Source organism: Numenius arquata, chromosome 19, assembly GCF_964106895.1.
Source record: "Numenius arquata chromosome 19, bNumArq3.hap1.1, whole genome shotgun sequence".
Classification (NCBI taxonomy): domain Eukaryota; kingdom Metazoa; phylum Chordata; class Aves; order Charadriiformes; family Scolopacidae; genus Numenius; species Numenius arquata.
In genome coordinates this window covers 993,547-1,003,390 of record NC_133594.1, presented here as the reverse complement: position 1 = coordinate 1,003,390, position 9,844 = coordinate 993,547, and the positions used below count along the sequence as shown (strand labels likewise).

At 61.0% G+C, this 9,844-nt stretch overlaps 1 protein-coding gene across 1 annotated transcript; it reads right to left on the bottom strand.

The window, feature by feature from the left end:
* Window positions 1-4,713: 4,713 nt before the first annotated feature.
* On the bottom strand, window positions 4,714-8,604 carry LOC141473768 (T-cell activation Rho GTPase-activating protein-like). The gene is made up of 9 exons (XM_074161377.1): window positions 8,573-8,604; window positions 8,363-8,482; window positions 6,473-6,587; window positions 6,115-6,276; window positions 5,921-6,030; window positions 5,555-5,750; window positions 5,203-5,320; window positions 4,861-4,922; window positions 4,714-4,728 (listed from the first exon to the last, which is right to left on the bottom strand). Exons 1-9 carry the CDS (start codon window positions 8,602-8,604, stop codon window positions 4,714-4,716), a joined length of 930 nt encoding a protein of 309 aa, XP_074017478.1.
* Between the last annotated feature and the right edge of the window lie 1,240 nt (window positions 8,605-9,844).

Below are 9,844 nucleotides of genomic sequence, written 5' to 3'. Positions count from 1 at the left end.
CCCGCCCGGGACAGGAGGACCCTGGCCGTGCACCAAAGAGACGGCGCGGCCGCCCACAGCGAGGATGGGGAGCGGGGTGCCGGTGCCGCGCTGCTCCACCAAACCCTGCCTCCTCCCAGTGCTGCTCCGTGCCAGCACAGCTCCGTCCTGCTGGCGCTGGTGGCCGTTGGCTCCACAGGACCAACGGTCCCAGCCCAACGGAAAGTGGGAGGGGCCCCGGGGGGGCCTGCCCTGGGGGTTCTCTCCAGTATGGCCACCTCTGCCTTGCACTGGGGAGCCCCGAGCAGGACACAGCGCCTGCCTTCCACTCTTCAGGCACATCTCCCTCTTGGAGTGGCCTCACCAGCCCATCGGCCAGCTCCCTCGGCTCTTCAGGGTGCACCCCAGCAGGGACTTGGGCATCGCTGGGCACCACCGAAAAGAGTCTCCTCTCATCCTCTTGACACCCACCCTTTAGATATTGAACCAGCACACAGACTCACTCGGAACAGAGAACAGCTCGTGTTCTTGTGCACGTCGACTATGGCGTCCAGGAGTCATAGAATCATAAAATCATTTCGGTTGGAAGGGACCTTTAGTCCCCTCGAGTCCAACTGTTAACCTAACACTGCCAAGTCCACCACTAAACCACGTCCCTCAGCATCACGGCTAACCGTCTTTTAAATACCTCCAGGGACGGCGACTCCACCACTTCCCTGGGCAGCCTCTTCCAATGCTTCCTGAGGTCCCCTCTTAGCCCCCTCTTCTCCAGGCTAAACAGACCAGGGGCTCTGAGCCTTTCCTCAGAAGAGACGTGCTCCGTTCCGTCAATCATCTTTGTAGCCTCCACTGGACTCTCTCCAGTAGTCCCCTGTTAGTTCCTTAAGTCCGTTTAGTTCACGATTGCTCAGCCTCATCCCTTATAGCAGACTCAGGACTGAGCATTCTCACCCAGCTTTCAATTGCCTTGAGCTATACCTTGAACTTCTCCATTCTCCAGCATCACCCACCAAGTACAACCAGGTCCTTGAGCAAAAACAGGCCCACGAATGGCTTTGCCTTTGCCCGAGGCAGGAGAATCGCAAACGCTTTTCCCCGGCATATTCCTTTCATGCACCACAGGGACTTTATCCCCTTCTACAGTACGTAAAAGGCCTGACTGAGCAGGACCAGGTCGACTGATGCATCCCCCGGTGTTAACAAACCAGGTACCCTCTGCTAAATGTTTTCCCACATTTTAAAGGTTCCAGCCCCCACTGCTTTCAGGGTGGTTTTTAATAAAAGACCTGTCGTTGCTCAGGACCCCACATAAAAATCATTTTGCTATCGAGTCACCTCAGAGAGAGGTTTCACAATCTGACTATAACCCGGGATATGAATTCTCCAGAAACCCACAACCCCTAAAAAGGCTTGTGTTTCCTTTGTGGTAGTAGGTGGGGACATAGCTGTTCTTTGGTTCATCACATCCTTTGGGATCTGGCGATGATCATCTTGCCACTTAATGCCCCAAAACTGGGCGTCTCGCGCAGGTCCCTTAACCTCACCTCTTGTCATGGAAAGGCCCACTTTCAGAAGACTCTTGGTTATTTTCTTAACTTTCTTGAAAGCCATTTCTTGTGCTGTATTACCCCACACAAGGATGTCATCAATGTATTGCAGGTGTTCTGGGGCTCCACCCTTCTCCAGGGCAGCCTGGATCACTCCATGGCAAAGAGTAGGGCTGTGTTTCCACCCCTGCGGCCGTCCATTCCAGGTACGCTTGGCCCCTCTCCAGGTGAAAGCATCAATTTACATCAATGAGATACTGCTGGATTTCCTGTTCCACGTGGAACAGTCGACTGTAAGCTGTAGCTCCAGCATCCACCTTTGCTGTCTAGAGCTCCTTCAACCGAGAGCCACAACATTGGATTTTTGGGTTACATTTCACTCAGCCGAGGCAAACTGAGACAGGTTGTCCACTGGCAGTGAGCAAGGCAGGGACACTTCAGCCCATTCTCCTTCTCATTGCAGAGGTGGCAGGAGGCAGATGGATCATCTTTTGGTTTTTTTCTACCCTGCTCCATTATCAACACCAAGATCCTCCCTTGGCATGCCAAGTCAAGGAAAGAGACTGAATCCCATGCTCTGTGTGACCGGCTGCTCCTCACAGTACAAGTTTCCAACTGGGCATGAAACAGCGGCAAACGTGGGCTGAACGTGGAGAGAGCAAGAAGCAGAGGAGTGAAAACACTAAACTGCTTGAATGAAATCTTCATAATAAAATAAGAAGGAACTAATGAAATAGATAGACAAACATACAAAACCGTCTCAAGCTCCCAGGGAGAGGTCACCGTCAGGCATTGAAGAAAGAGTGCCAGTGAAGAAGGCCAGCCCTTGAGAAACAGCCAGGGAAACAGAAGCCATTCAAGAAAACACTCCCCCATTGATGCCCCAGCTTTTCTCCCGCTGGCAGATGGGAGGGAACAGCCCATTGGTCAGTTTGGGTCACCTGACCTGCCCGCCCCTCCCCACAGGTGCAGCCCTTGTTTGCCTTGGGCTTTCTTTTCCACTCTCCTTCTGGTTTCTGGCTTTTCTTTTGCTTACCATTTTTTGCAGTACAGCTGCCTTTGACTGATCCCACAGGTTTTCTCCCTTTTCCCCTTCCGATTCTCCCCGTGGATCCCCCCCCAGGAGGAGTGAGGGAGCAGCTGGGTGCTGCTGAGCTGCTGGCCAGGCTTCACCCACAACAGCCTGTGAGCAAAATCCTTCCCTGGCCAGGGGGAGAGGGCTCCTCCTTCCTCCTCCATCACACTACAGGCCTCCCCTCTATCCCTCCGGGATGCACCAGTGGCTGCTCTTGGAGCCACTTCCAAAGCTTTTTGGGTGAGCTGACCCATTTATGGTGCCCAGCGTGGAAGGCTATCTCTACCATTGCCATGATTTTGGGGGAGCTTTGGAAACTGTCCCCCAGCCAGTGTGTGAGGAGGCTGGCTGGCTGCAGGAGACACCAAGGCACAAGTGACAGTGGCTGCACAAGGACCTTTAGCCCTTCCTGGACCCTGTGCCCTGCCTACGCCTTTCCCTGGCTCTGGCTCTGACCGCATGGTGCGGCTCCTAGGAGACACCCAGACCTCAAGAGGACACGGTCCTGGGCAACCTGCTCTAGGGGAGCCTGCTGGAGCAGATGTTGGAGCAGACCATTGCCACAGGTCCCCCAATTTACTGTCATTTAGACAACTGTTCTATGACCCGATGACCCTTCCCCACCTGCACCCCTTCCCACCCCTCCCCACATCAGGAAAAAAACAAGGAAACCTGAGGGTTGACAAAGAAACAGATTTAATAAATAATAAGAAATAATTTACATAAAAAACACTTGAAGAACCAGTGTTGATCCCGATGCCGATATCAAATGGACAAGGATTACGCTCAGCCCTTGCTCTCAGCAGGAAGCCGTGCACTCCCAGCAGGGAAAGCCAAGGTGGGACACCGGGAGCGCTGCGGCTTCGGGAGGAAGGGAAGGGCTCAGGGGTCCAGCAGCAGGGCAAGGAGTTCTCCGGATCGCCGCCATCAGGGGAGAGAGAACTGTCGCTCAAAGCAGGACACAGACTCAGTCGGAAGGGAGAACAGCTCATTTTATTGCGGACATCTGGACATCGACTGGGGCAGTCCCAGGAGTCACAGCGCCTCAGCCGGAGAAAAGCCATCAGCGCCTGCAACGACAGAGTGCGAAAGCCCTGCTAAACCCAGAGAGGCAGGAAGAGGCAGGGTTTGGTTCCCCTCTCTTTGGGGAACAGCGTTGACGAGGCCTTCTTCAAGGCCCAGAAGAGAGAGCTGTCGCTGGCCTTGGCCCCGGCATGGCTCTGGCGCCTTGTCCCCACGGGCAATGCCCTTGGAGGCCCGTGCGTGTGCAGAGATGCTCAGTGCCCCTGTGCCACGCAGCAGGGCTCCATCGGGAGCCCCTGGGGAGCTGCCGTGGAGTTCTTCCCAAACCCTGCCCAGCACCATCCCTCGCCGCCCCCTGACAGCCAGCGGGACCCACTAAGAACAGTGTTCCCAGTTGGGAAAGGTGGGCAGCAGAGCCTGGTACACACCTGGCCTTGCCGACCTTCTGCACCTACCGGCATCTTCTCCTGGCTCCATCCGCAGAGGCTTTTCCTCTCTTCCTCCTCTTCTTTGTTGCCACGGGGTTTTCAGTCTCCTCTTCCCAGGTCCGTTTCCTCTTCCGGTGTCTTCTCTTTTCCGGCTCCTGGGTGGAGCCTGCAAACCTTTCCATCCCACAGGGCCATTAGTTCGGGGAAGCTGCAATCCCACCCCATCAGTTCCGATTTTAAGCAAAAGGCACCTCGTTTTACCTTCTTCCTTCGGCAAGCCTCCCCACTTCCTCTGGGCTCCCCGGGGATCCTGCCGCGCTCTCGGGGGTGGTGTGAGGCGAAGCCGGAGGTGCCTACAAGAGAGATGTTGGGGTTGGCCGGTGGCAAGAGAGGGCCTGGAGTGGTGGGCGACTGTTTGCCAAATGGCTGCCTTAGCTCTCCAGAGGAGATCCCTTTGGCTGCTTTGGCTCAGCCACATTGCTCACACTGCCCCCACCCCTCCAAAAAGAGACTTGAGGAAGCTCTTGTGAAAGAGGACCTGACCCAGACCACTCTAAAGGTGACAGCTGCTCCCCTCTGCCTTTTTGTGGGCGTTTTATACGTGTTGTGGGGGATTAAGCAAGTGCCTGGTGCTTCGGAGGAACAACCTTTGGAGTTCCCCTCACCAGGGATCATCCTGGGGAGTGGGGGAACACCCCAGACACATACCAGCTCTCGTGCCAGGCAGAGGCACAGCAGCGACTTGGCCTCATCAGCAACTCCCCTCCTCCACCAGACGCGCTCTCCCCGTGCTGGGGCCCTGACCTACCTCTGCCGTTCCAGACTGCACCACCGCATCTCCCCCAGCTTCATCGGGGACGTTTGGCTCTTCTAAAGGCAGAGTGAGGAAGAAAGAGCACGTGCAGCACAGTGGCTTCTTGGAAGGAAAAAGCCGCTCAAGCAAAAGCCACCCGAAGCCCTGCCCCAGTGGAGTTTTCAGCCCCCCGAGCCCCGTCTGCAGCCTTCGGCTCCTCTTGCAGAGCTCCCAGAGACCAAGCAGAGGCCAGGAGACAGGCTGAGAGGACCCCACTTGGTGCCCAGCCCCGCCAGAAAGGATGCGGAGGTCTCTGGCATCCCCAGCCCATGGAACAGCGTCAGTCCCTCCTCTTACCTCTGCATCTCTCCGCGGGGGCTGGTGACTCCTCGGCTGCTGGAGGGGAAAGGCCGGCCGTCTCCTCGCCAAAGATTTCCCCGGCGTTCTCCAGCAGGAACTCCACCAGCACCTTCACCTGCCCACATCAAAGCCCGGCTCTCAAGCCTGCTGCCCGAGAAGGGGCCAAGCAGGCTCTTCCCCTCCGCAGCCTGCCCTCTGCTGAGGGGGCGGCTGTGGCTGTGGGGCTGCTCTTGCCGGCAGCCCCCCCAGCAGCACTTGCTCCAGAGAGGAGGCAGCCAGGGAGCTCGGGAAGAGCAGCCCGGCTCGCCTGGGCCGGGAAGGCTGCAGGCGGCTGGTGGCTACAGCCTACCTTCTGCGTCACCTCCAGCATGGCCTCCAGCGGGAGCAGGTCCTCCTCGGGTGGGCTCAGCAGGTTGGGCCCAACGCAGATGGCCAAGTTGCTGCAGCTCATCCTGCTGGTGGCTGCGTTGTGCCCGATGTGCCGCAGGAGGCACAGCAGCCGCTTCAGCAGGACCAGATTGGCTGCAGGCAACTTGTGGGCCACCCTGCGGGAAGGGGAAGACCGCCTTCCTAAAGCGGACGTTGCCCACAGCCCTCCCTCCCCAGGCTTGCCCACGGCAGGCGGGAGCCAGCGGCCGTGTTGCGCAGCTTGCCCGGGGCTCTCAGCCAGCGCTCAGGGCTCCTGCTCAACAGGCAGGCTGCTGCCCACACTTACGCCTTCAGCTCTTCCACCTTCTCCTCCCTGCTGCTCTTCTCCAGGGCTGCCGTCCACTCCTCGTAGAGGTGGCTCCCCAGGAGCTTGTCGGGGATGCTGCGGAGGAAGTCCTGCCCGGCCAAGGGCTCCAGCTGAGCCTTTGGAGACTCCAGGCCAGCCAGGAGCTCCTCCAGCTGCAGCTCCCAAGCGCTCACCTTCAAGAGGACGGCCAGCAGCAGCGCAGGCTGGCTTCCCAGCTCCACCTCTGCGCCGCGGTCCAGGGCCTCCCGCAGCTGCCGAAGCGATGTCCCGCTGGCAGCTCTGCGGAATATGCCCTCCGTGGCCGGCCCTTCCCGCTGCAGCACAGCCAGCAGCTCCTGCAGGAGAGGCAGGAGGAGAGTGGCGGGGCTGAGGAGCTGCCTTGCCACAGCCGTGGCCACAGCACTGCCCCACACCTGCCTCCTTGTCTTGGCTGCAGAGCCCAATGCCCCGAGCCCGCAGCTCCTGGGCTCGCCCACCGCCCCTCCGCAGGAGCAGCGGGAGGGCTGGGGACCCCTCTCCGGGCCGCCTTACCTGGATGGGCTGGGGCAGCGTGGCGTCCTCCCCGCAGAGGGCTGCCAGGGGCTGGCCAAAGAGCCTCCTGCTGCAGCCGGAGCCCGCCTGCCCTGGCGCCTGGGCAGCAGCCGGGCTGCGCCGCAGAGCAAAGGGCCAGGGCAGCCCCCACCTCCAAATCCTGCTCCTGCTCCTGCTGCTGCCGCTCCCTCCTGCTGCAAAGGAAAAGAGAGCAAGAGCCCCTCAAGGGAGAGCGCCGGGCCAGCGCTCCCGCAGCCTGCCCTGCTCCGCAGAGCCGGCGTGCCAGCGGGACAGCCTGGCCCAGCCCTCGCCCTGCCCTCCTCCAAGCTGTGGGCAGCAGCAGAGGCTGCCTGTCCCCGCACAACCACGTCCAGCGGCCGCTGCCCAGCGGGGCTCCTTGCTCCTCCAGCTGACCTCCTCCCTTGGGCTGCCCAACCTGCATGGCGACACTCAAGGGACAAGTCAGCACGGCTCCGCCGCTGCCAGGAGCTTGCCTTTCTTTCCACAACTCACCCGCTGAGCGGCAAAGTGCCCGTCCCTCGCCAGACGCCACCGTGGGAGGCCCTTGCTTGGGATCAGCCTGCAAGAACCGGGCTGCGCTTAGAGAGCGGCCCCGCAGCAGAAAGGGCCACCGGCCAGCTGCCACCCGGCACCAGCAGCCCCAGCGTGGCAGAGCTGGGACCCCCTGCCCCAGGTGGCTGGTCACCTCCCAGCGCCGACAGCCAGGACACGGCGCCGTTCCTGGGGGCTCCCCAACCCTCTCCGCTCCCCGAGTGGCACCGCGGGACCCTCCCTCCTTCCCGCACAAGCTCACCCCACTCGCCGCACGTCCCTGGCAGCCCGGCACAGCCCAGGGCGGCTGAAAGGCAGCCACGCTCACCTCTGCCTGGCCCTCCAACAGCCTCTCCAGGCTCCTGGCGCTCAACGTCCTCCACTGGGCAAGAGAGAAGGGGTGGAAGAAGGTGAGCAGCGATGCCTCTGCTGCTGGGCTGCAGGAGCGCTGCTCGGGGACAGAGCCCTGCCCAGAGAGACACTCACGGCACGGCGGCGGCTCAGCTCCTTCTCCAGCAGCTTGAGCGATGGCAGGCGGGTCACTCGGGCTCTCTTGGCTCCTTCGGGTGTGCTGTGCGCCGGGCAGGGAGAGGGAGAGAGCTGGCTGAGCCCCAGCCCGCCTCTGCTCTCCTGTCAGGCAGCTCTGCCCGCAGGCGCCGGGCACCTCTCCCCAGCTGGGAGCTGTGTTCCCCCGGCCGGCTGCGCATCCCCCCGGCTTACCCCAGCAGGGTGCCCACCCACAGCTCCTTGAGTGCCCGGTCCCTGCAGAAAGAGAGGAGGAAGAGCGTTTCTCTTTGCTCTGGGCTCCCCAAAGGCTGAGCTGGGGGTGCAGGACCCCGAAACGCCCCATCCCTCCCCGCCGGCGTGCTGCCCGCTCCCTGGCCAGGCTCTGCAGGCAGGGCAGAGGCCGTTCCATTCCCAGCACGGCGTGGGCATGCTGGGGAACCTCTCCTGCCCGCCCACGGGACGTGGCACCACCGCTCACCCGAAACTGGCCACGCAGGAGCCGGTGGGCCAGGCCAAGATGAGGGCGGTGCCGTCCCCATGGCTGCCGCCTTCATCCTCCTCCTGCTCCTCCGCCGCCGCCTCCTTCCCGCCGCTCAGCACCCACAGCTGGTCCAGGGCCAGGCGGAGCTGTGGGCGCAGGGTGGTGCCATGTCTGCCCAGGGGAGAGGCAGGACGTGAGCTGGAGGTGGCCTCCTCGGGGTTCCCGCGGGCAGAGCCCTGTCCCCCACCTGCCCTTGGCAGGGAGCCTGGGGCATCCAGCACCGAGGTGCCGGGGCCAGGGCTGGGGGAAAGGAGAGGGAAGGCAAGGCAGCTGGGCTGGCAGGGTCTTACAGCAACTTGGCGATGACCAGTTCCTCCTGGAGGAGGAGAAGGCGCCTCTCGCTCCTCTTGCGGCCCCGGCTCAGCCGCACGTCCGCGCTCAGCACCGCCTCGGCCTCGGCGAGAGCCTCCCTGCGCAGCAGAGAGCGGCGGGCATGAGAAAGGCCGCTGGCGCGGGGCCCGGCCGTGCCCGCCTCTCCCCGACTTGCAGGGGGAGCCCACCTGGAGCCACAGCAGCAGTTGGCCTGGCCCATCCCGCCCGGGACAGGAGGACCCTGGCCGTGCACCAAAGAGACGGCGCGGCCGCCCACAGCGAGGATGGGGAGCGGGGTGCCGGTGCCGCGCTGCTCCACCAGACCCTGCCTCCTCCCAGTGCTGCTCCGTGCCAGCACAGCTCCGTCCTGCTGGCGCTGGTGGCCGTTGGCTCCACAGGACCAACGGTCCCAGCCCAACGGAAAGTGGGAGGGGCCCCGGGGGGGCCTGCCCTGGGGGTTCTCTCCGGTATGGCCACCTCTGCCTTGCACTGGGGAGCCCCGAGCAGGACACAGCGCCTGCCTTCCACTCTTCAGGCACATCTCCCTCTTGGAGTGGCCTCACCAGCCCATCGGCCAGCTCCCTCGGCTCTTCAGGGTGCACCCCAGCAGGGCCCAGCAGGGACCTGGGCATCGCTGGGCACCACCGAAAAGAGTCTCCTCTCATCCTCTTGACACCCACCCTTTAGATATTGAACCAGCACACAGACTCACTCGGAACAGAGAACAGCTCGTGTTCTTGTGCACGTCGACTATGGCGTCCAGGAGTCATAGAATCATAAAATCATTTCGGTTGGAAGGGACCTTTAGTCCCCTCGAGTCCAACTGTTAACCTAACACTGCCAAGTCCACCACTAAACCACGTCCCTCAGCATCACGGCTAACCGTCTTTTAAATACCTCCAGGGACGGCGACTTCACCACTTCCCTGGGCAGCCTCTTCCAATGCTTCCTGAGGTCCCCTCTTAGCCCCCTCTTCTCCAGGCTAAACAGACCAGGGGCTCTGAGCCTTTCCTCAGAAGAGACGTGCTCCGTTCCGTCAATCATCTTTGTAGCCTCCACTGGACTCTCTCCAGTAGTCCCCTGTTAGTTCCTTAAGTCCGTTTAGTTGACGATTGCTCAGCCTCATCCCTTATAGCAGACTCAGGACTGAGCATTCTCACCCAGCTTTCAATTGCCTTGAGCTATACCTTGAACTTCTCCATTCTCCAGCATCACCCACCAAGTACAACCAGGTCCTTGAGCAAAAACAGGCCCACGAATGGCTTTGCCTTTGCCCGAGGCAGGAGAATCGCAAACGCTTTTCCCCGGCATATTCCTTTCATGCACCACAGGGACTTTATCCCCTTCTACAGTACGTAAAAGGCCTGACTGAGCAGGACCAGGTCAACTGATGCATCCCCCGGTGTTAACAAACCAGGTACCCTCTGCTAAATGCTTTCCCACATTTTAAAGGTTCCAGC